This window comes from Sceloporus occidentalis, unplaced genomic scaffold (assembly GCF_023333645.1).
Source record: "Sceloporus occidentalis isolate IW3139 unplaced genomic scaffold, rSceOcc1.0.p SCAF_135, whole genome shotgun sequence".
NCBI classification, from domain to species: Eukaryota; Metazoa; Chordata; class Lepidosauria; order Squamata; family Phrynosomatidae; genus Sceloporus; species Sceloporus occidentalis.
In genome coordinates, this window is record NW_028317115.1 from 1,750,127 (window position 1) to 1,776,435 (window position 26,309).

At 38.9% G+C, this 26,309-nt stretch overlaps 1 protein-coding gene across 2 annotated transcripts in view; it reads left to right on the top strand.

Moving 5' to 3' along the window:
* LOC149281337 (suppressor of hairless protein homolog) overlaps positions 1-25,305 on the top strand; it is a 46,091-nt gene extending 20,786 nt beyond the window's left edge. The window contains exons 2-11 of one of the 2 annotated variants that reach the window (XM_089499415.1): positions 8,687-8,725; positions 11,027-11,122; positions 19,228-19,393; positions 20,194-20,368; positions 21,089-21,226; positions 21,698-21,810; positions 22,236-22,376; positions 23,157-23,312; positions 24,463-24,566; positions 24,990-25,305. In XM_089499415.1, the coding sequence (XP_089355541.1) occupies positions 8,687-8,725; positions 11,027-11,122; positions 19,228-19,393; positions 20,194-20,368; positions 21,089-21,226; positions 21,698-21,810; positions 22,236-22,376; positions 23,157-23,312; positions 24,463-24,566; positions 24,990-25,305 (1,444 nt within the window). Of the gene's footprint in view, positions 1-8,686; positions 8,726-11,026; positions 11,123-19,227; positions 19,394-20,193; positions 20,369-21,088; positions 21,227-21,697; positions 21,811-22,235; positions 22,377-23,156; positions 23,313-24,462; positions 24,567-24,989 lie in introns of those variants that run through there. The other variant, XM_089499416.1, reaches the window with a different exon arrangement.
* Positions 25,306-26,309: the final 1,004 nt, after the last annotated feature.

Genomic DNA, 26,309 nt, shown 5'->3' on the forward strand with positions numbered 1-26,309 from the left:
ATATTGTGTTTTTTTTTGTCCAATTGTGGTGTGTTACTTTTAATAAAAGTGTGGTTACACGCTAAAATTGGACAAAAAATACAATGCCCAGCCAACCAGTACATGCTGGAATCTGGGTATGCCTGAGATTGCTGTTAACAATCATAATATATAATTTTTTGTACAATTTTGGTGTGTAACTTACTTTTATTAAAAGTGTGTTTGGGGGTCATTTTCAGTTTCGGCTAAGTGAACCCTGAATTTTCGGTTTTGGTCCAGAATTTTCATTTTAGTGCATCGCTAAAATAAATAGAACTATTTTATTTTTACTTATCCAGAATCCTGAATTTGTAGTCACAAAACTTTCTAGGCCCAGAAATCAGTGAGAGGAAAAGTAAAGGTTTTGTGTCATTTACTTTATTTTAATCTGCATATCTAATTAAAGGCCATATTTTCTCTCAGTGAAAAATGAGTGCGGCCCGCGCACGTATACAATTCTGATGAAGTGGCCCACTGCAGAAAAAACTTGGACGCCCCTGCACTATGGTGTACACACAAAAAAAAATAAAAAAATTCTGAACGTGTAGGGAAAAACAGGGTTTTAAGTTTCAAACACAATTTTTGGAGCCACCCTCTACTACCAGCCCTTTTGTCCCCTGGAAAGATGAGCGATTCATAGAGATCAGGATTAAATGACACACGCAGGTACTAGTTGGTGCAGTGCACACTGATTGTACTATGCATTAACAACATAGTCCATCTCGTTCAAACCTCCCACCTATCCTTCCTGCTTTTGATCCAAAAGAAGGCAAAAATACCAATTGAGATATTTTTTTGGATGTTGCTACTTAAGGAAATAAAATCCTCCTAGAATCCAAAAGGCAATCCGATTTCTCCTTGAATCATGAAGATCTAAAATAATCTATCATTTATAGCCCTGTATGCTTTTCCAAGAAAAAAAAAATATCCAGACCTTTTTCCTTTTTTTTTTTTTCAGCACATCCACTGTATCTGATAGCACCACCTCTGCAGTGAATGCCATACCTTTATTGCCCGTTCTGTAAAGAATCCCTTCCCTTCTTGTCTCTGCTCTTCCAGTATCAGAGGATGATGACCTTTTGTTCTTTATACAATTGGCCCTGCGCATATTTATACAATGTTATAATCTCCCCTCTTAGACGCCTTTTTTTTTTTCTGGCGTATGTAGGTGCAATTTTTTTATTCTTTCATAACTAAAATCTTCCAATCCCCTTATTAGTTTTCCAGCCCTTCCTTGCAGCTTTTCTAGTTCCATAATGTCCTTTTTTTAAAGACAGGTGCCCAGAATTGCACCGCATATTCAAGGTGAGGTCTCACCAAAGAGGTATGATTATTATCCTCCAGTAAATTAACCCCTTCAGCCCCATAGGCTTTTTGGCACCTTAAGTCCCTGAGCTATTTTGCTATTTATACCATATGTGGGTTTCATTGAGACTCCACTTTTCCGTATTTGATGTAACCACATAAAATTACACATCCCTTTTTTCAGAATAAATAAAATAGGGTTTTTATTTGAAACCATAGTAACATGGAAAAATTAATTGTCCTAGTATGTAAAAAAAAACCAAAAAAAACAAAACAATTTTCTTAGAATTTCTTATACACTTTAAGTGCCCCTGTTGCACAATGACCATATTTATATTTGGAAACATGCCCTGGTTAGACAATACCCCACATACGTTTTTTATGATCTAGGGGGCCAGTATTGGCTTAATAGGTTTGAGAGTAGTGAAAGAAGGGTTATAGTTCTTACATGTATAGGTGCAATGTCTATAGAGATCCCTCTAGGGACCTCTCCAGCATGTTATCGTGCCAGTGATGTAACGATGACATCACTTGGCTCTTTGTTGATTTTGTATTCATTAGTGATTATTAAATATTTTCTTTTATTAGTCTAAATTTTATTTTACTTTTTCCACTTGTGGGAAGATGGAGAGACATTATTCCTCACTGTCTTCCCTGAGATCCCCCTGTATCACACTGATCACCAAGCAAGTCGTCATAGACTTGCCTTGGAGATAGCAATGCGTGTGATCGGCCAGTAAGGGGAGTGATCGGATATCCCAGCAGGGTCTAGACAGACCCTGCAGGGGATAACCTGTCCTCCGATGACCTTTCCGGTTGACTTTAGTAATAACGCGTGATCTGACAGGGTGGAGTCCAGGCTGTCAAGACAACTAGATCTCCAGTGTGTCGGCCAGAAGATTTCCCTGCAGCTGGAACAATGTCAGGACATACGTGTACGTCCTAAAGGGCTTTATTGAATGCTTTTTATAGGGTGTACCTGTTTGTCCATAGGGGACTGAAGAGGTTAATACCCCATTTTTATACGCCAATATCTTAAATATTAGCATATTGAACTTCAGTTTTCACTTGCCTGCCCAGTCCCCTACTCTGTCTAAATCATCCTGCAGACAAGCAACATCGAGGTTAAACTGTTTTATTTATAAAGCGCCGGCAGATTCCGCAGCGCTGTTACAGTCAGAAGAACAATTTAGAAACGCATACGATAACAAACTGGTGCAAAGGAGAGGAGGGCCCTGCTCCTGCGAGCTTACAATCTAGTCGGTGGTTGAGGGGGGAGTGAGACAATAGAAGAGGACTGTTTGGATGGGGATGAGTTTATCTGGTTCCGATGATGTGTTGAAGCTGTTGATTGTTTAGATGGCTTGATTATGATGGTTGGGAGTAATGGGAAGGAATGTTGTACGCTTCCCTGAACAGGTGGGTTTTCAGAGAGGTTTTGAAAGCTGTGTACGAGGCAGAAAGTCTGAGGGAACGGGGAAGGGAATTCCACAGGAGGGGAGTGGCGTGGGTGAAGTCCTGAATACGGGAGTGGGAAGAGGTAACAGTAGAAGAAAGCCGCAGGTCATGAGAGGAGCGAAGCAGGCGGGTAGGGGTATATTTGGATAGAATGATAGATATGTAAGGGGGTGCAGAGTTGTTGAGGGCTCTATATGTCAAGGTCAGAATTTTAAATTTGATTCTGGAGTGCATGGGAAGCCAATTAAGTGATTGGCATATTGGGGCAGCAGATGAGGAACGGTGGCAGAGAAAAATTTATCTGGCTGCAATGTTGAGGATGAATTGAAGCGGTGAAAGGCGGGAGAGGGGGAGACCAGTTAGTAGGGAGTTGCAATAATCCGGGCGGGATATCAGAAGGGAGTGGATTAGTAACTTGGTGGTTTCTTGTGTGAGGAAAGGGCAGATTCGGTGAGGGACTGGATGTGCGGTAATTGAGATGTCAGGAAAAGTGGACAGAGGAGATGGCGGGATTACCATGAGTTCGGTTTTAGAGATGTTGAGCTTTCGGTAACAGGACGTCATCCATGATGCAATTCCTGATACAGTGAGGCGAGTTAGACGAGAGGGGGAAAGGTAAGGAGCAGAAAAATGGATTAGGGTGTCATCTGCATTATGACTGTTATGTGTTCTTTTATACGTATACATAAATATACGTACACACACACGCTTTTTATTTATTGTGATTTACTTAGTGCTGTATACTTAATGGTATAATAAGATGGGATACAATAAGTACTGTAAGTACAGTGTACAGATATTTTGATTGGGGTACAATTGGTATGAAATAGACTGTAAGCTCTGTGGGACACTGACCTCGTTTCCTAAGTGTAATGCAATTTGTAAACTCCAGGGTTAGTTTGAGTCATTTAGAGTCAGGAAATCTGGAACAGGCAACATAAATGGTCCCTCAGTTTCTATGATTAATTGTCGCATTTCAGTCCAGTTTTGCCTTGGTAGTTTTGGCCCTAAATACCTTCATGGACGCTGGTTGGCTTTTAAGCAGCACCATACGCTGCTTTACAGTAAAGGAGCACGAAACCTGCTCTGTGGGTACCCTGACTCCGTTTATCAGACTGTAGGAGGAACCATAAAGAATTAGTGATATCAGGTATACCACTTCCACTTAACTGTGGGCTGAAAGGATTTTTTTCTTTAAATGTGAAAATCCCAGAGCTGTGGGTGCTCTGCCGTACTGTGTACACCTTTCAAACCCCGTAGAAGAAAAAAAATCCAAAATGTATTGATGCTTATTGTGTTGCGATGCAAGGAAATTTGACTTCTGTGAGGGGGTGACATGTAAGTGGTAAAGCTTCCCAATCGAAGTGGTAAAGGCTAATACAACAAGGTAATATAATTTTGCATGGGGTAAGCATAAGGCTATCCCGAACATATGCTATTACAAAGCATCCCGTGTGCAGTGGTACGTGGAGACACCGGCGTGCATGTCTTCCCAGAATGAGCATATGGACTAAATCCACCTAGAGGGCCAAAATGTTAAGGACTCCAGGAACAGAAGTAATATGTGGAAATAGGTGTGAATCTGTATGAAGTGTTATGAGCACTCAGTTGGGAACCCCTTATTTGTCATGGGGGGGGCGGGCAGCCTGGCTCATCTTCAAGCAACCAAACTGATACTTAAGTAAATTTGGTTTTCCTCATTATCACAAACTGTAACACCTTAGTCTCTTAAAGAGGTGTAATTCTTGTTGGGTGAAAGTGTGTCTGTGTTCTGGCACCCTGTGAGCTATGGTGACGTGTGTAGAAACCTCTGTAGGCTTTACCCAATAACTATAGTTTGGTCATAAATTCACATAAAAAGTGCTGATAAGGTGTTCCCCCTACCTGAACCTCCAACTACAAAAGTGCATTAGCTCTTGCCGGATATGGAGCCACAACCTTTCATCTCTTTCCAAGTCTCTAGTTCTCCGCTTTTCTGCAGTGTGTGTGCGTGTGTGTGTGTGTGTGTGTGTGTGTGTATGTTAGCCTTGGTTCTTGGTAAAAAGGAAATGCTTCCACCTACAATTTGTGGTTAGATCTTCTCTTAATCAAGTGGCGCTGAACATCGTTTGAAATCTGACCGTCACACTCAGTTGTAGGTAGGACTGCCAGCTGGTGGTAATGGATTGGAGGCTCCATTGCTTATTAATACATGGCTACAGGTAGGTACATCTTCATGTAACTCTTGCCAACACATTCATACAATGTGTTTCATACAGAGTATTCGGTATCTACTGGAGCCTTACAGAAGTGTCCTAAAAGGGGAAAGTTCTAGTATTTACATTTTTGTTTCACTTTTTTCACCGAAATGGAAAAAATGGTGATCTCTTGGTTTTGTACATTTAACATGCATTTGTCCTTCAGATGAAGCTTTCCGTGCTGAGGTTTTTTTGATTATTTATTTCACTGATAATGATCGTGCTACAACTTTCTTTTGTGTGAACTTTTATAGTAAATAATTGCCTGAATGGATAGATGCTTTAGAGGGATGCTTTAGGATAGCAGTTGTCCCGTTACTAATGAGGAGATGTCTGTGGGATGCAGATGGCTGGCAAGCTATTTAATAAGGTTGGTTTTCTGTAGGATCTCAAAATATTTTTTGATGGGGTAAGAACAGCATATGTGACCCCGACCCACTGACTCTGTGTATAGTAAGCAGATAAAATCCCTTTAAAAAGCTTTCCTTTCTTTTCTACAAAGAAGCCCCGTTACGGGGTTACAAAAGTAGTTCTGTGTTCCTCAGATAAGCTTCCGAGATGCTTAGTAGCACAACGTACCATTTAAAGACTATTCAGTATGTTTCGTTATTCCGTGTGTTTTTCTTGGCAAAAAAAGCCAAACCCAAACACAAAGTATTTACGGCGGTGCAGATTATATTAAATTTATAATCTGCACTGCCGGGGGGGGGGGGCACCAAATGAGCGATGGTGTGATGGTGTCAGATAAAGTTGAATCCACATCCTGTTTAGGCCTTGGGGTTTCATGGAGAAACTAAAGCGTGTGGCTGAGGTGTGGAGACCTCCTTGGTAAGTGGTACGTTTTTCGGGCATTGTGGATTTAGTAAAACCATCCCACCCGTTTGTGTGTGAACAGAATTTCCGGCTACAAACAAGTTTTTCTTAGATATGTTTTGTCCACAAATTGTTCTGCTTTATGACGTTCAGCCTGCTTCCTTCTATTTGAACGTAAAGGTTTTTGGTTTTTTACTGTATATACAAGCAAATTACAAATGAATGCTTGTTGCTTTCATTAAAGTTGCTTTCTTTGTGTGATTTGAGGCTATATACTTTGCCCCTTCCTAGCTCCATTTTTCTGTCGTTCTTTGTAAAGCGGTTCATGTTGACAAAAGTTTAAATGCCTCCGTTCTGACTAGATAATGAGCGACTATACTTGGGGGTCTCGACTTGAATGGGCGGCGTTCACGGGTCACACAGTTTGACCTTGGCATTTTCATATTCTCCTTTGTGTTAATGTATTCGAATATGAAAATACAACAGATACTTGTCACAAAATACCAAAGATGCTGGAAAAATCATTGTAACAAATGTACATTCAAAGTTTTGCAAAGTATCCCCTATTACTGAGGGCATTGCATTCAAAGCGAATAACCTACAGGTCGGTAAGTGCGTTGCGTGCATCGAGGTGTCTTCAGCGGAATTTTCTGCATATTGTGCAGGGGGTGCTAAATGTGTATGGGGGGATTCTGCATTGGCAAGGGGGCACCACAGAACCCTAAAGCTACAATGTAGCTCATCGTGTCGTTCCCTAAAGCGCGAGAGCACTATGGTTTTTGTTTTTTTATGATATATATGTATTGGACTGACATTTAAGAAGACACGGCTTATCCTGGAAGAAAACTTTTCAAAGCAATAACATGATAATAAGTGTATATTTTCTGTTTTTGGTGTTTTGTCCCTTATTGATCATATCCCAGTTTATTTTTTCTTGTTCTTTTCTGATATATATATCTAGTATATTTTTTACTTGGGTTATAATGGGTCTTTTTCTCAGTAACACGGCTACTCTTTTCTAATGTGATCACTGGACTGTCCCTTTTAAACACAAAGCTGTCCACTTAATTCGCACACTTAACTCTAAAGATTGTGTTTAGTGAGGAAAGTTTAGGAATGATACATGAGAATGGTACGTCAGTCCTTGGAGACGGTACGTTGCTCTGGTTTTCATTACACGGAGTTATTATTAATCCAGCATACTAGCTGCACTCTTTTTGTGTAGCTCTGCAGCATCTGTGCCCTGGGCCCGCTCTCCACGTATCACCGCGGTGTTCAACAGTTTTGGTAAATGGGCCCCATCACAACCATTAAGTTGCTACAAGAGGAACATTAGTCACTTTAGGCCACTGATTTGGCAGCTCAGCGCGTTTGAAGGCCACCTTTGTTATAGATGATATCATTAAAATGGTGGTTGGTGGAGAGATGTATTTTATGTAACGATGGAACTCCTTTGTAATTAAAACCGTCTTCTACTTGGAGTCCTTGACTTGCCACACTCACACTTGAGAAGCGGCGTTGAGGACAAGCACAGATCGTCAGACTTCCTAAGTGGGCTGTGTCTGCCGCTCCTGCGTTTTTACCTGTAGTAGACCTTTGATAGCTGTAATTTTATGATTTTCACAATTTTTACCTTGTGCTTTGCTGTATCTAATGAATTTAATATTTACTGGCCGTTCTACGCTAAACCGGTTCGCTCATCATACTGTGTGTTTCTAAAACAAAACAGAAACTTTTTTCATTTAAAGTATGTGATGGATCCATTTTTAATTGATCTAAATCTTTTTAGCTTCCCAACAATCAAAAGTACTCTGGGCAAGGTAAACTAGTTTTGCTCCCTTTAAAAATTGCAAATTTTGCCCCAGACTCCCTTAACTGGGACTCATAGAAACACAGAATATGAGAGGCGACCCGTTCGGCATGCCTAGTCTGCCTGTTATGCTCTGATGTAGAGATTCGCACCTTAAATCATTTCATGGTCACGTCTTCAGGGTAGCTCCATGGATGTCCTGAAGGATATTTGGCATCTTACCGTCGGTGATCTCAAACCTGGTCACTGGTCTCGGGGAACAGTATGGCTACATTATTTATTATATTTATGTGGTTGTAATAAAAAAAATAAACAAGCACATCTGTTTTTATGTTAAATGCATATTGGAGTGCCTTTCGCATGGACCCCGTAACATTTTGCTGCATGCATATAAGTTCATCCATCTCTGGCTTACTTTACTGAAGGCACAATGCTTCTTGCACATGCTCAGTAAAGCTCCCTTTCTAATCAATGGCTGTAGCAGCTGTCAATCAAATGCTATCTGAACAATCCAGTTGGCGTGCTTGTGGTTGGCTGCTCTTTGAGTTACTTTAATGAGCTGCAGTGCATGTCCACAAAGCTTACATACTGATTTTAGTAGCTAAAGCCAGGGGAGGACTAAAATGCGACAGTAGTCCAATTTTCTAACTAAAAAAATGAAAACGCAGCTGCAATTTGCATGCCGTAAAATGCATTGGAGTCCATACAAAATGTACTTAAACGTGAATTAAAATAAAATGACACTTTGGTAGACTAGCCTCCTCTCGAAACACTCAGTGCCCAAGCACACTTCAGTATTTCTGCTATATAGTTTTCATGTGTTGGAGTATTATGGTAAAGCGGCGTAGAACCACATCGAAGCAAACTCGTCGGCACTGTAATGTTTTTAACACAACCGTAGGGTTTCTTCACTCTGGTGTTCTCCTCGTTAACATATTCTTGATAAATACCTATATATTTGCTCTTTCCGTGTTTCCAATAAATGTAAATACCAGATGCGTAATGTATTTTTGTTTCATATATATTATTTTTTTGTTTTTTGCAGGAAGTTTGGGGAGCGGCCTCAACCCAAACGTCTCACGAGGTAAGCCTCGGTTAAACTGTTTCCTATCTCACCGGCAGCATTTGCCACCTTGTGCGGTGGCGGCATCTAAGAACAACACGTGGTTTCTGCACATTTACTTTAAACAAAAGCCTGGACAGTATTTTGCCCACAGTTGGCACCATTTTATTAAACAGATCTATAGCTCCATGTTCTCATCTGTTAGTTATGCTAATTCCTCTATATCATATATGTGACTTGTATAGTAATGTAGATTTTCGCAAGAATGCATACCTTGCAGCAATATAATCTGTGTTGGTTAAAGAGGTGCACGCATTGTTACTTCTGCACATTGATGCAATCGGTGTGCCTTTTTTGTGTTTGTGGGGGGGGGGGAATATTACGCCTCCGTGATTTACTCTGTGACTACAAAGTCGACTTGTCTGTTGTCCTTGCGCGTTTTGCATGAAGAGGGCAAAACCTTGAATGCTCAGCAATCACTGCAAGCCAGAGATGGGTATTTTTACCACAGGTGATGGAATAAAGTGAGACCTTTAGTGAACCTCAGTGAAACACAAACCTCTTCTAAGAACCGATGCAGCGATGCCCTCTGCAGAAGGTTCAGCAGCATAGGACGGTAGTGTGTAAACCTCAGCAATGATTTGTGGAATAAGAATACAATGACACGCATGTCCAGCACACAACACATGCTTTTCAGAATATTATTGTGTTCTGGGCTGCTGAAACAAAGCTGTGTAATGCTCCATAGCTGGAACATTGCGTTTGTGGAAAATGCAGTGGTATTAAATATTATGACAAATAATAATGTGCGATACCTTGACAATATACCTCACCAAATAGGCATTTAACACGTATTATATGATTACTTTTAACTATTTGGAAAGACTTTATACAATATCTGTATGCAGTGAGAGGTATCTTGTCTCAGACCTAAAGGGTGCATCAGCATGTCCAAAGGTGTTTGTCTCTTGTCATGCATTGTAACTTTCTGTTCAGTCGGTGTCCATTGCCCTTATGGTTCTTAGTGGGTAGTCGTGTAAATCTTTATCTTCTGCAGAATTGTGACAGCTTTCTTAAAAAACAAAAGTTTTAGCAAAGCTGGTATAGCTTTTGTCTTAAATTCCCATTATTTTGTCATCACTTTAAGGCAAGATTAGTCCCTTAGCTACAAGATTGCCATTAAAAGCTCAAGGGAAGAAACGTCTTTGCCACATCCAGCCTAGTAACCGCAAAGGACGACCAGCAAGCTCTCCTTAAGGAGCCAGGACCAGTTGGTTGTAATAATGATTTTAGATTTGGCGGAGATTTAAATTCTCTTCTCAGAAATGCAAACATTACACAGCATTTACTGGCAAAAGAAAGTTAAGTAAACCGATACATCTGTGGTGTCTGGGATTACTTATTTTTCTTTTTCTAATGCATAGACCAAAATATTCAAAAGGCTGTCCATATTCACATTAGTGTTTTTTCTTATATGGACTAAACACATAGCTATCCTGAGACACAAGATGGAATTTGTGTCCTTAAAAGTCTAGCCCCTAAAATTGTGTAGTAACATGTAAAAATAATTCCCCACTGATGTCACCATTAGGGGAACATTTTTAAAAGTGTGATTCTATGGGGTAAATCAAATAGGCTGTGTTCAAAGATATCCTTAAAAATACACAACTCCCAAATGTGGCCTTTTAGCACCCAGACAGCGCAACTAATCTATGCATGGGTTATCGGTTGTATCGCGGTACTCAGAAGATGCTCTTGAACACATATTGGGGGGGGGGTGTATTTGACACTGACATATACTAAGAACAGTACATTCACACCTGTGTATGTAAATCTACAATGTGTGTGTGTGTGTGTGTGTGTGGGGGGGGGGATACTACCAAAAACTTTGACAGCAGCTAGTAGTAGAATTAGTGCATGGGAAGAGTTAAAATATGAGCATTTGAAATGCTCTGATGTGTCTTGTTGTCAAACATTTATATTTATATTTGTTGGGTAAAATGTATTTGGCCGGCTTCAAAGATGTCCCAAATAGGACATAGGGAAGAATTTTCAACATGTCAAAATTCAAAGTTAAAACGGGCTATTTAAGCAGCCCATTAATAGCTCGAAATTTCAGAGGAACAGAGATTTTGCATGTTAATGTTCATTATTCTGTAGTAGGATTGTCAGGGGCACTAAACTGTCCCTTTAAACAAGAAAGAAGGCTGAAATGACACTTGAAAATAAAATTAGGTCATTTTTGAGTTCTCCAACTGCAAATCTAACTTCCACTCTGTATACATTAAAAAGCACCTTTCACAATCTGTCTGTACTTTTTAGGGAAGCAATGCGGAATTATCTAAAAGAGAGGGGAGATCAGACTGTACTTATTCTTCATGCTAAAGTTGCACAGAAATCCTATGGAAATGAAAAAAGGTATGTTACCCCCGCCCCATTTTGTCGATATTTATTTGTATTCACGTGGGTTAATCACAAGTCTAATGTAAAGCAATACAATCAGCAGAGCATGACTGATAGGTGAAACAGAGTTCAAAAGCAAGAAATCTACAAAGAATTGAATACAATTACTTTAATACATGTACAGTAGTAACCTATGTTTCAATGTATTGGTATATTATGTCAAAGCATGTATTTGTCAATTGAGGCACCAAATTCCCATCATATTTGTGTAGCTGTTTGATACAAGTTCAGCCATGTGTGTTAAAAAAAAAAAAAAAAAAAAAAAATTAAGTCTACAAATATTATATTTGAATGCATAAGATAGCTTGTCCCCTTTCTGTGGTCCTGAAACTCACACTGTTTTATGTAAAGACTAGAAAATAAAAGATGTAAACGATTTACAAATTGCATAAATAACACTTTTCAACTTACAGACTCCAATAGCTGCCAGCAGGTCGCATGAAAAAAAAAATCCCTGCCCCCCTCTACACCTTTACCCACATCAAATAAAACATTTTTCCTCTTTGGCTATTTCAATTGTCGCACATAGCATGGTGGCAGGAACACTTTCTTCTAAAGTTATCCATAAACAAACAGAAAAATAAAATGCTCAAAGAAGAACATACACATCTATAAATAGCAAAGAAAAATTAGCGGTACTTTCTCTTTAAACGGATGTCAAGTATTTCTCCTTCAGTAGGGTTTATTTACTTAAGTGAGAGTTCTTATATATGGCTTCACTGTCCGATAGGAAAAGCACAATCTGGCAAGTTTTTTCCAGCAAAAAGGGACTAAGCTGACCTTGCATAATGTGTAATTCAACCAATGGCTGACACTATACCAATGGCAGTATTGGACTTTATCCACATTCATATTACATGATGCCAACAATGTATATTTTGTACATAGTCTGTATTGGAATGCATCTCCCTGCATGTGAACTACTCACCTCCAGGCAGTTCCAGCATTGGCTCTGCTAAGCGTTGTCTAAACAGATCCCTGCACACAACGGTGTGTATGTGTAAGGTCTTCCCATTGATGGGAGCACTCTCCTGCTACTGATTTGGCTGCTTGAAGCTGTCAACCAGTGACAGGGAAATGCTCCCATTGATGTCAAGGGAAATACTTACCTGCCACTGACAGCTTCAAGCAGATTGTAGAGGAATGAAGATTTTGCAGCATGGCTATAAAGCTTGTGTCAGGCAAGTCCTTTATTTTTAGTTTTGGAGGAATTGATATATTAAAGTACTCACACAAGGTTAAGGTTACTCACAGAGTAATTTAATACGCATTCTTCCATAGACTGTCCCTTTAAGCATTGCCAGGTATTGATGATCTTGTTTATACAGATATATTCAGGAGCTTGTAACTTGATCTGCTAAGCCCACATTTTACTCTTGCTGTTTACTTTCTAGAATTTTTGTATAAGTAAGTGTTTGATAAGTCATTTGCTTGCCCTTATGCAATTAAAATGCAAATGTTTTAGGCGGAAATGCCAATAAATATTGAAAATTTAATGGATGCAGTATTTTAAAAGACTATCATATATTGAGGGGGCTTTCAAATCTATTTCTGCTTTCATATAACATAACATGTTAATATTAATCTGTAAACCCGTGCCCTTCCTTTGCACTGGTCAGACAAGGAAGCTGCAATCTTTTCGCTGGTAAGAAGAGCTGGCTTTTAGTAATACATGGTTTCATCGGCGAGGTGACTTTCAGGAAATCTAGGTCTCTATTAATGTGTTTTTTTGTTTCTTTGTTTCCAGGATCAATGATGCAAACTGTATGTGCATTGCTGATCCCTGTTTCACCACTAAACCACCTTTTATAAAAAGCAGTGCAATTCGTATTAACCATAGAAACATTTCGCAGGCTTATGAGGAGGCCCTAGGGCCACAATATTTAGCTAGAAAAGAAAACCACTTAAAAAATGACAACTTTCTTTAATGCACTACAAAGAAGATTATTTAAACAAACGTTGGTGGTATGTTTTTGCTTAAATGTTAAAAAGTGCTGTTTTAAGGGGAAAACTGAGAACAGAAACATTGTGACAATGGGACAGGTTTTATCAATAGCCAAATTTCCCTAATTTCTCTACTCTAACAAATAATCCACTGTTTGCACCGGTCTGACACCTGCCTCATAAGAGACCTCAAGGTGCGAAAAGGCTTAGTGCTTTGCAAAGCTGTATAATGACTTTACATACCACATCCTACCAAATAATATCTACATTATAGTGTGCTTGAGGTTTTCACATCAAATACATTTAGAAAAGTGGCCACCGAGAGTATATATCATATGTTTGGAGTATTTTAATGCATGGTAATAAAGGTGTTTCCTTGTTAACTGAAGCTTTGCTAACTGAAAGGGACACTCGTCTGACATATACTTTTCTGTCCAACCCAAACTAACATGTAAAGAACTAGTTTGTCAGTGTCTGTGATTCCACAATAAGAAAGAGACTGTGTAACAATACCACCCGTGGGAGAGTTGCGAGGCGAAAACCACTGCTGACCAAAAGGAACAGACAGGCGGGTCGGCTCGAGTTTGCCAAAAACACCTCTTGGTGGCGCCTGATGGCCAGTTATCGCAAACATTTGATTGCAGTTTTTGCTGCCAAGGGTGGCACAACCAGTTATTAGGTTAAGGGGGGAATTATGTTTTGATTAACTCTTTACCTTCAATAAGTGATCACGAAAACATAAAATGAAGTGCCTGCTATGTCATAACACTAAGTGAACTTTGAAAGAGACCTTTGTCGCTGTATTCAGCAACACCAAAAATCCACTACAGAACAAACTGGGGCATGTTGCCTCTCACAAGATGGCAGCGCCCACGAAAAAACAAACTCGTTCCCAAGAGGGTCCTGACCCTCCTGAGAACACCGAGCTTCCCCAGCAGGTTGAATACAGGTAGTGCATCCAACCATGCCATGTCAATGGAGCCTTACTTGCTAATACTAATGTGAAAAAAAAAAAAGTTCAACAAAATGCAAAATTAACAAAAAAAAAACTTTTTTTTTTTAAATGTGCAAGTGTCTTCCCAAAAATGGCAGGAAATACTAGCATATTAAATACACATGCGATTTCAGTATGGTTTCGGGAAGTAAGTTGAATGGGCCATGTTCTAAAATTAAAAACAAAACTCCCAAAGGTGCCCTTTTAACCCCCAAACACATATCAGGAGCCATAAATTCATACCTAAAATACAATATGTGTGGAAAAACACAAAACAAATTACCACAAAAGTTGTCAAAGGCTGGTGGTAGAATTAGTGCATCGAAAGAAAATACCAGCATTTAAAATATTGTGGTCTCTAGTTTTCGAAAATATATATGGTTTGCTGGGGTAAATTGTATTGGCCAACTTGATAGATGTCCCAAATAGGACATGGGACATTGTTACAAGATTTTTTTTAAACGCAGCTTGTAACTATAACTTTGAAAAAAGCAAGGGAAAAAAACCCATAAAAACATTGGCTATTTCTAAACTCAAGACAAAAAGAAGGATCTATTTAACAGGTTTTTTTATTAGCTTTTGTAGACGAGTAAAAGATTTTCCAAATAAGTCTTATTTTTAATTTTTTTGTAAGATATAACCGAAATAATCTAATGAAAGTCCACACATAACTTGTGTGGGTTCACTAAAAGAGAGAGAAAAAAATGACGCCGCTAAATTGTTAACAGCGTAGACCACAAAGAGAAACACAGCCTGGACCTTAAGGGGTTAAATACAGCGCTGTATACAGTTCTATAGTTTAGTCCTGCTTATCTAATGCATAGTTTGTAAACTTGCAAAAACAGATCCCTCATTCTCTACTGCTATGTTTTAACATGTGTTGTCAATTTTAATGTTGTTGTTTATTTTTACCCTCCCACTTTTGTAATGGAACTACGGAATCTGCTGCCGCTCTATAAATAAATGTAATATGGAGCCTTACGCCGTAGAATTTCATTAGAAAGAGGAGTAAAGGGACAGTCCAATCCCTTTATCCCTGTATCTTCAAGTGCATTTACAAAATAAGCGCCTACCTGACAGAGGAGCCTGCTTGCTGCAGCAGCGGGTGCCATCCTTCCATTGCCACTAAGATCTATGGGAGGAATTTCCATGTATACGCGCAGCTGGACCCCCCACACCCAACGTTCATCTGAGCGAGAGCGGAGTATGCGTGAGGATGTATTTGGCCGAATGCATCTTCTGCTTTGCATTTAGATAGAGGATGCAGAAAGGGGCAAGTGCATTTGGTGGGAACCCGTTGAATTCCTCCTGCATTTGCAAAACAGACATGAACATTTAACCCCTTGATGACAATTGCCGGTCCGGGCACGTCACGGAAAAACAAGTCGTTTACGACAAATGACGTGTCAGGACCGTACTGCATATAACCATGCAAGTCAATGGATCCCAGCTTTCTAATCACAGTGTGATTAGTAAAAATAAATTAAAAAATTAAATTAATAATAATTAGAAAAAAACCAGTAAAATGTAAAAATAATTTCCCACTGATGTCACTATCAAGGGAACCTTCAAGTTGAAAAAAAATGTTAAGTGTTTTAAAAAAGGCAAAAAAAAATAAAATATATATATATAAAAAATATATTTTTGTGAGCAAGTCCTAAAATTAGCACATTAGCTTAATACAATTCTCACATGGAAAGAGTTAAAATACTGGCATATTAAATGCCCATGGGGTGTCTACTTTAAAAAAAAAAAAAAAAGTATGATTTGATGGGGTAAATTGAATTGGCCGGGTTCAACAACGTCCCAATTAACACAGGGGGGAAGGATGGCCACACATCTAATTTCCAACTAGAAAAAAGCACACGTACCAAATGTGGCCTTTTAGTTTCCCACAAAAAATGACAAACCCATGCATGTGGGGTATCACTGTACCCAGGAGATGTTGCTGAACACATATTGGGGTGTCGTGTGACAGCGGCATATACCAGGAGCTGTAAATTCATACATAACATAAAATACACACAAATGAATACTACTGCAAACTTTGAAAAAATTCTGGTGGTAAAATGTGTGCATGCAAAGAGTTAAAATACCAGCATTTAAAATACCCTGGGGTGTCTAGTTTTCAAAACTATATGGTTTTGTTGGGCACACTGAAATGGCCCGGCTCAAAGATGTACCAAATAGGGCATGGGCAGTGGATCCCCAAATGCCAAAGTTCAACATTGAAAAATGCGCATGCCCCAAATGTGGCCCTTTTGCCCCCAAACAGCCAGGCAAAATCATTCATGTGAGGTATTGCTGTACTCAGGAGATGTTGCTAAACACATATTGGGGTGTTTAATGATAGTGACATATACCAGAACCTGTTTATTCATACCTAAAGTAAAATGTGTGTGAAAAAACAAATGCAAAAAAAATTACTACCACAAAGTTTGACAAAAGCTGATGGTAGAATTAGTGCTTGGAAAGGGTTAAAATACTAGCATTTGGAATACCCTGGGCTGTCTAGTTTTCAAAAATATATGTAAATTGCATTGGCCGGCTTCAAAGATACCCGAAATGGCACATAGGGGGAAGAATTACCAGATTTGGAAAAAATGGCTTTGAAATAGCAAAACGCTACCTGTACTTATTGCCCCATAATGTGTAGAAAAAAAACATAAAAACATTGGGTATTTCTAAACTCAGGACAAATAGTAGAATCTATTAAGCAGGTTTTTTCATTACCTTTTATAGATGAGTAAAAGATTTTTCAACTAAAAGTTAGTCATTTTTTTGTCTAAATTTTTCACCATATTTTATACTTTTTTTAATAGTAAATAATATGATACAATCATAACAATGTCATCTAAAGAAAGCAAAGCCCTTCTTGTCCTGAAAAAAACAATATCTAATGTGTGTGGGTTCAGTAAACGGGAAAGAAGAAAATTACAGCTAAACACGAGCAGCACAGAAATGTTAAAACGGCCATTGTCACGAAGGGTACAAAAAGTAAAATCAGCCTTTGTCACGAAGGGGTTAAAGGGGACACGCGGCTAAAATATGATGGATTGTCCTTTTAAGACTGGCCATTCTATTTTTTTTTCACCTCAGCCAGTATAAGGAATCAAGGTCTTTGTATACATATAAAACTTTATTAAACAAATCTACTATTTTAACATAGAGGTGTTTTGTTTTTTTTTGTTTGTTTTTTAACTTTGTCTTACTAATAGATACAAAAAGATGTGTGTATGTCAATTTTAGTTACAACAAGCTGGTGCCTGTAATTTTGAAACCATTCTAGAAATTGTGTGTGATTATATATTTCAAGCTACATCACCACCTAGTGGTCATCCTTGTGTAATGATGTAGTCACTAAAAACGTAATTTTTAACAAAATTTTCCAATTTCGTGTTGTATGAATCTCCGATAATGAGGAAGAAATAAACATGAAAAAAAATGACAATCTCAAATTTCGTTTGTTGATTTGTTTGCCACATTTTGGCACCCTTACCCTTGATGCTCATTGAGGTAAAGTAGGAGGGTAAATATAAATGCCCGATGGCTAGAAGTAGGCAAAAAATTGGGAGGAGGCCTGTCTCTTTGATGGGTCCAATAACCCTTTTTTACCTATTGGCGGAAGAGACCGGCATAGACATATATACGTGTGTTGGCACTATATTAACTTCCTGGTAGCAGCCAGAGACCGATGGGAGTTAGGATGATGACAGTTGGCAGTAATAGCGTTGTATTTGAGATAGAGGGTCATCTTCCATACAAGTTTCATGTAGTGCAGAAAATTTACTGGGGTGGTTTCCAGAAGCTGTGCGACTATAGTTATATTTTATTGGTTTACTGGGGCTGCAACAGAAGCCCCCCCCCCCTGTAATTATTGATTTGTTTATTTTGGGGCTGTTTTTTTTCAATTGTCTGATTTAGTTGCGCCATATTAATACACTTATACTACCAGCAAAGCAGTAACAAAACAGTACATTTCTATTGGTGAGAAATTAGGCAGGACCGGGACTACGCAATGCACTCAACGTGTTCTTCAAATATTGTTCCGGAATTGGGTTTAAGTCTTCGTTTTGGGCAACACAAATAATGAATCGGATAATACTGGTGGGAAATTAGCAAGGGCCGGTGACATTCCCCCCCCCCCCAGCTTTTCCAGCGACTACAACGGATTTGGAAATGTCAGAGAGTGAAACCTGTTTTTGTGGGTTGAGTGGAGGCCGTGGCAGCAGACGTGTGTAAAAGTAGTCCGATGAACCTTGGCATGCCGGTCCCAAGTAGGCTGAACCCCTCTTGCCTGGAGTCAGGAATAGAACAGACTGCATGCAGCAGTACTAGTGGACCTCCTGGCTATAGTAGTGGTAAAATATTGGCTGGATGAGTCTGTCTGCCAATGTCTGTCCTGCCTCTGTGACTCAATGTCCTTCCTTACTCTGAGGATCAATTCTTGTTTTATTGTCAAATATGAGGAAGGGATTCTAATATTGGGGGAAATTTGGTCTGAATGTATATGTCTGGCAATGCCTGCCCTGTGTCTTCTGCTGCAGCTCAATTTCATTCCTCGGAGGGAACCGTTCTTTAAATATTTTTCTCATTTGGAAAAATATTAAGGAACTTTTAGTGTCCTGTACTGTGGGGCTTAGTGTGTCTACCTGCCAGTGTCTTCCCAGTGCCCTACTACTACTACTGCGGCATTATCACCTTATTCTGAGGGATTAATTCATCAAAAATGGTACAATTGTGGGAAAAAATAATTCCTATTGCATACTGCTGGATGTGCATATTCATTAAAGTAGCTCTACTGTTGCTGGTGGTGGTCCTGCAATGCAAAATTGCGTCTGGATCCAGAAGGTGGAAGGGAATCAAAATATTTCATTTCCGAATCAAAAAAATCTTCAGTTTTCAGTGTGAAAATGAAGGTAGAACACTACAAATACGTGACACAAACTATGGGCTTCTTCTTTTTTTTTTTTTTACCATATTTCCCCTTAAAATGTTGGCTGGAGTGCTTATTGGTTACATGAGGCATTCGAGTTACAGCTAGATTTTAATCCTTAAAGGGACTTTTCTGTTAAAGGTCAACTTAATAATTGTGATCATTGTGTAAATTTCTGTATTCCAGGTTTTTTTGTCCTCCTCCATGTGTTTATCTTATGGGCAGTGGATGGAAGAAAAAGAAAGAACAGATGGAGAGAGACGGCTGCTCGGAGCAAGAGTCTCAGCCATGTGCATTTATTGGCATTGGCAACAGTGATCAAGAAATGCAGCAACTAAACTTGGAAGGAAAGGTAAGAATACAAACAAGTCGTATACCTACTGCAATATGGAGCCAATGTAATTTAAGCTAGGTTTACTGGACTTAACTGCTCTTCACAAATGGCAAACTTTTTGTTGAGAGGGTGGTTGATAGGTGGAACAGACTTCCAGCAGAAGTAAGTTATAGTAGAGGCTAATAAGTAAGGGAATTTGAATATGCATGGAATAGGCATAAAGCTATTCTCAAACAATACCAGACCAAGGCCTACGTCAGTATGGGCTGTCTTTATATCAGGGAAAAATGGGCAGACTAGATGAGCCAAATGGTTCTTATCTACCTTCATATTCGGTTTCTAAAAGAAAATGTGGGACCAATACTCAGTATAAAATAAAATTGGAATAGTAATGGTGTAATAATCAGGTGGTCTCAATATGAGCAGTGTTCATGCATACCCTCCATGCCTCGCGGCCCAATGGCGCAGGCATGGAGTTTGTACCTTTTCGTGGCTGTAAAGTGGGATTTGGTGTCGGTGTGAGAGAGCAATCAAAGGTTTCTAAAGAGAAACAAGATCCCCTATTATGCAGTGTTTATACAAAATAAATCTCTCTCAGCCTTACCTCATTGGTTTTCACTTAATAAACTAACTTTTGGCTTCCTGTATGTTCTGTGCTTCCATATACTTATGTACCCAGACAGGGATATTATTCATGGTGTCCAACTGTCAGATTTTTATTTTTTATTTTTTAAAGACATTTTTGTATTGACCTACAGAATATTCTCAAGCTAAGCACCGTTTTCTTCTCTCAATCACCTGCTTTCCTCTGTCCACAGAACTATTGCACTGCCAAAACATTGTACATATCCGACTCGGACAAGAGAAAGCACTTCATGTTATCAGTAAAAATGTTCTATGGCAATAGTGACGACATTGGTGTGTTCCTGAGCAAACGAATCAAGGTCATCTCTAAGCCATCTAAAAAGAAACAGTCACTGAAAAATGCAGACTGTAAGTATAACACGATACTTTCATGCGAGATAATTAACTTTGCTCCGTTTCAGGGTCCTGGCAGTACTTAAGGAGTATATAGAAAAATATTGTTCATTTGCCAAACATGTATCTGTCTTTGCCTCATAAATTCACACAAATAGGGTACCCTCTATTTGGGAAATTGTTAGGTATGATGAACATTTACTGTGTAAGGCAAATTCTCGCTGCATTTAAGTTTTATTTAAAGTGATGAATAAGGGCAACCTTTTCTATATTATGATTTTTTATTGGGTACATTGTATATTTTACATATTTAAGTCCCATATATAAAGATGCCGCACGCACGTTTTTGCATGAAGTGCATTGGAGATGGATGCAAAATAGTCTCCAGAGTACATTATAACTAAAAAGGGCCTTAATAAATCAATTTGACAAAGCATGAGCCACTGACTTTCATAAGTGTTTAGCTTTCGTGTTTTATATTTGACGCTGTGAGCCTTTTTTAAGCCATCATAGAAAAAGGTGTAAAGTTACATGAGCTTCTGGGACCAGAGATGGAAGAAGCGACATCTGAGGTCTTGAAAGCTCTTGTAACCCATCAATATGTTTTTCCTTGTTGGCTCGATGAAAGGTAGTAATTTCAAGTACATAGACCATTTTCTCTTGTTACAACAGTATCGGTTTTTCTATGTTTATTAATGTAATGTTTATACTAATGCAATATCTGCTCTGTTTCAGTATGTATTGCGTCAGGGACTAAAGTAGCACTATTTAACCGGCTGCGATCACAGACGGTCAGCACAAGATATTTGCACGTAGAAGGGGGCAACTTTCACGCTAGTTCGCAACAGTGGGGAGCTTTTTATATTCACCTCTGTAAGTGCTAGTTTCACTTAAGTGTTTTCATGGTTTGCTGTATGTTTTGAAATACTTGTTTAATATTGAAGTTCAATAATAAAATGTTTCAATATGTGGCTTTATTATTCGAAACGTTTGTCCAATATTGTAAGTCAAATGTATATTTTTATTGTTTTTCCTCCCAATTTTGCTCTTAAGACGTGTTACATTTGTGGTCACTCGGTTATGATAGGTGTTCCATTGACTTCTTTATTTTGTAGCTTGAGCACAAAACTAGGTTTCAAAGCAAGTTTGGGGGGGGGGGGGGGTTCCCATTACTTTTAAGATTTCTCCAATTATAGATTGTTTTTGTCAACCAAAAGTTCTCTTAAGACAAATATCGGATCTATGTTTAACTTTGGTTTCCCTGCTTACCTCTACCATGATGTTTTATGTGTGGTTCAGCAATTTTGATTAAAAATGTGTTCACTGTAATTGTCTCCCATTTAGTGGATGACGAAGAGTCGGAGGGAGAGGAATTCACTGTGCGTGATGGTTACATTCATTATGGGCAGACCGTAAAACTTGTATGTTCAGTGACTGGCATGGCGCTCCCAAGACTGGTATGCGTTACTTTTATGCCTGGAAAACATTTTTTCTTTAAGAAAATGTATATTAGAAAAATGTGTTCTGTCAAGCACCATAAGTTATACAGTAAACAATACCGTCCCTGATGTCATCAAAATGCAGAAATAGTTGTATATTGCCAGTTGGAGTTTGGACGCCCAGGGAAATAAAGTGCTGTGAACTTTTTCCATTGGATGTGCTAAGCCATAAGTATGTATATAAAATACTCATCTCTGATGTTTCTATGCATAGTGAGAGGCCAACCCCAATGGGTTTCTCCCGCTACAGGAAACTGGTTGACTCTGTATTATGAATGGCTTGAATCTCTGAGGTGCCATTTAAGAATTTGTGCCGCATCAAGAAGTATGTTTTGGCCGTACTCTGTTCATTAATAGTTCATTTGTTTTATTTTGTGTTTTAGATCATTAGGAAAGTGGATAAACAGACAGCATTATTAGATGCAGATGACCCTGTTTCCCAGCTCCATAAGTGTGCGTTCTACCTTAAGGATACAGAAAGAATGTACTTGTGCCTTTCTCAGGAAAGAATTATCCAGTTTCAAGTGAGTTTTAGATTACCCAAGGGGATGTGTTTTGTGTGGAGGAATGTCTTAAAAAATAACCACAGAAAGAAAGGTTGGAAGGCAGCACTCAGTAGGGAAATGGCGCACGAGCCAAGGGTACCACCAAGTCCTTGAGAGAGCTTGAGTAAGACCTGTGTGTCGAAACGTTACCTGCGTGAAATAAACTCGCCTTATTATTTGAGTGCTGAGCCTCTGCTTCTTTATTTTGGATTTAGAAAATAACCAGGCATGTTACCTAAAGGAGCTAGTCTGTGAGAAGATGGTTAAGTCTTCCTGTAGTGGGGGAGAGCGATGTAATTCATAGACAGCTGTTGCATGTATGTAAATACATGAATGAAATTAAAGTGCAAGAAGAAAGGAGAGAAATCTCAGGTCAGTCTAAAACTAGAGTGTCAAAGACTTTGATAGGCTGCCGGCAGGGGTAGTAGAGCTAAATGAGCGAATTTAAACATGCATTAGATAGCTTTATGCATATCTTGAATATACGACAAGAGCAAGGGTTGAATAAAGTCTTTACAGCAGAAAAAGGGGAGCAGAGTAGATGTGCCATGTAGTTATCTGCCATGATTTCCTATGTTTCTGTGTTTTGTGTAATAAAAACATACATCTTCACCAGCACTTTATAGAAGTATATTTTGCATATTAGGAAATAGCCTACAAATACAAAATCATTTTGTGAGCTTTAAATCCATGATTTTGTTTATATTTGTTTCCTTTCAATCTCTATATAACCGCTTCATGTTCTGTTTTATATTCAAGGCCACTCCATGTCCCAAAGAACCAAATAAAGAGATGATTAATGACGGTGCATCATGGACAATCATTAGCACAGACAAGGCAGAATATACGTTTTATGAAGGCATGGGGCCTGTGTATGCCCCAGTGACGCCTGTGCCAGTGGTGGAAAGCCTTCAGGTAAAGCCAAGTGATGAAATTTCCATTGGCTGTTGATGTGAGATCAGTACTTCAAATCTACCCTCCATAAAGGTGTAATAAGATTGTAATAAGCCATACACCAACATGCATTTACACACTTTAACACTTTGCAGTAACACACACACACACTGATGTTCTATGTTCCTGTACACACATGCCAACACTATATACACACTCATGCTAATGCTCTACACCGTACACGCTAGCACCACACTCTTATACATTTGCGCACGCAAACACTGGCTAAGACTATACATATATAAAATTACACACTAACACTATGGACACATACACACTGAATCTGGCACTGCAATACAGTAGACATACTGACTCTTGCATTATACATTTATCCACACACTGACTCTAGCACTATACGCACGTACACACTGATACTACATTATACACACACAGACTATACATACTATGCATACACACACACACACACTGACTCTAGCACTATACATATACAGACATACATTCTGACACTGTAGTATACATACATTCACACTACTCCCACTCTCACCTTGTGGAGAAAAGCCATGCTCCTGCCTTTCTTCTGCCATTGTGAATCCGGCACCCTATGCTTTTTTGCAGGGTCGCGGTGAGATGAGTGCCGTGAAGCACCCGCTACACCACCCCCCTGCAGGGAAGCATAGGGTGCCAGATTCATGATGGCAATCCTGCAAAACCCTGTCTTTCTAGTCGCCATGGCAACCTGGCACCTGGGGTTTCTCAAGCATTGACTTAAATGCATGAATATAAAAACAAGGTACCCATTGAGCCCCACATTTACTATTGATGTCTGTTTTATATACCTTCACTCTCCTATCTTGAAACTCCATTTTAATTATATGAAAAAGAGGGGCCTTCTGATATTATAGTGAAGGGATGACACTTAAATTGGTAGATGTTACTGTTGACTGGGCAAAGAAAAATGATTGTGGATTGTTTACATCTTATATAGAGGCGTTCTGCTGTGTGTTTGTACATAACTCTTCATCTGTGTAGAGCCCGGGGACACTTTTGGGTTGTGTGATGTATCTCATTAGGACGTTCAATCTGAGCTGCTCTTTTAGTTGCAAACAATTTAGTAATCAGAATAATTGATAATTGTATTTATTTATTGTAGCTGAATGGTGGAGGTGATGTAGCAATGTTGGAACTAACAGGACAGAACTTCACTCCAAATTTACGCGTTTGGTTTGGTGATGTGGAAGCTGAGACTATGTACAGGTAATCACTTTGTAGTGTCGAGGCTATTTTTTTTATATTATATATGGTGAGCTGGCTTACTAGTCACAGCCAAAATACTTTATAAATAAATATCATATTTGGTGTAAAGCTCATTCTTCGGTTTGTGTATTCAGTGCTATAGTATGGGCGGGGGGACTTTTTTCCCTCAGTAGTTTAAAGTAAATAAAAGTGACCCTGCCTTCTTCACGGTGTGATGTTTGCTTGGCAGTATGGATTTATTTACCTGCACTGCTACTTGTCACAATACTGTCTGTCCTTACGCCAAATAATAAGTTCTGAAAGAAGTTACAACAACCTGCCAAGATAAATCAAGTTTAACAGAAAGCAACACATGTCGGGCACTGTTTATCTGAAGTAGAAAGTTGTAGTATAAGATGTCTCAAAGGATGTTTTCTCTTCCAGATGCGCAGAGAGCATGTTATGTGTTGTGCCGGACATTTCTGCCTTCCGAGAAGGTTGGAGGTGGGTCCGTCAACCAGTGCAGGTGCCAGTTACGTTGGTCCGGAATGATGGTATAATCTATTCAACCAGCCTTACTTTTACATACACCCCTGAACCCGGACCTAGACCACACTGTAGTGCAGCTGGGGCAATTCTACGAGCCAGCTCGAGTCTCCTAGCCTCCAACGAATCCAGTACAAACAGCGAGGGAAGTTACACAAACGTCAGCACAAATTCAACCAATGTCACATCATCCACAGCAGCCGTCGTGTCCTAACCACAGACTTCTGTACCTGGACTTCAGCTGACTTTATTTTTTATCTTTTTACATGGAAGGACATGTATAATAATTTTTGGACTTTGTTTTACTTTTTTTTTTTTTTGTGCTTTCATTGAGAAAATATTTCTCCATTCTACTTCATATTGCCTGAATCTTGTGACCTGCAAGTGCCGAGCAAAAAAGCAGAAGCCACAATAATAAAATTTGGGAAGTGGGTGGGAATCATGCAATCGTACAAACTCCACTGAAAATCTGTTTTGTTTTTTAAATTTGTCATGAATTCAAAAATGTGGCTTTGGGTAAAAAAAAATATTTTCAGATAGAAAGCATGAGCATAGTTTTACGGACCAATAAACTCATCTAAGCTTTAGTAAAAGGTACATTTTCACCATACCTTTTTTTATATCACAACTTATAGTACCTTTTGTTACCAAATAGTTTTTTTTCTTTTGTTATTTTGTATGAGCTTTTTGCTCTGAAGTATGGTCAGGCTCCAAGCCTTGATATACTTGTATAATCTAATTACCATACTCTTCCAGTTTCTTTTTTATGATATATATATTTTTGGTCAATGACTGGAATGATTTTTTTTTTCTTCCTTCTAAACCAGTCTTTTTTATGAATGGATTGTGTTTATTTCATCTGTAGAACCTAGTAAAGGCCATCATATTTTTTTAAGATTATATGAAGTCTGTGCAAAAGCTTTAAAAAAGAAAAACAAAAAAAAATGCCTCTACCTTGCCTGCAATACAAACAGTGTATGTTGTTAGAGCTCAGTTTTCAGTCATTGTCCATTATATCTTGTTTTCGATTGTTATATGTAGTGCTATATTTTTTTTCCTCCGCTTCTTCATTGGCAAGGGCAAGCACTGAGGCTTCTGCCTCTGAAGTTTTTATAGAGACTAATTGTGGTCCTGTAAACATACTTGCAAATATACATGGCATTTAAACAATCACGTTCATATCTTGCTACTCCATGTTGGCGATACATATGGATATTT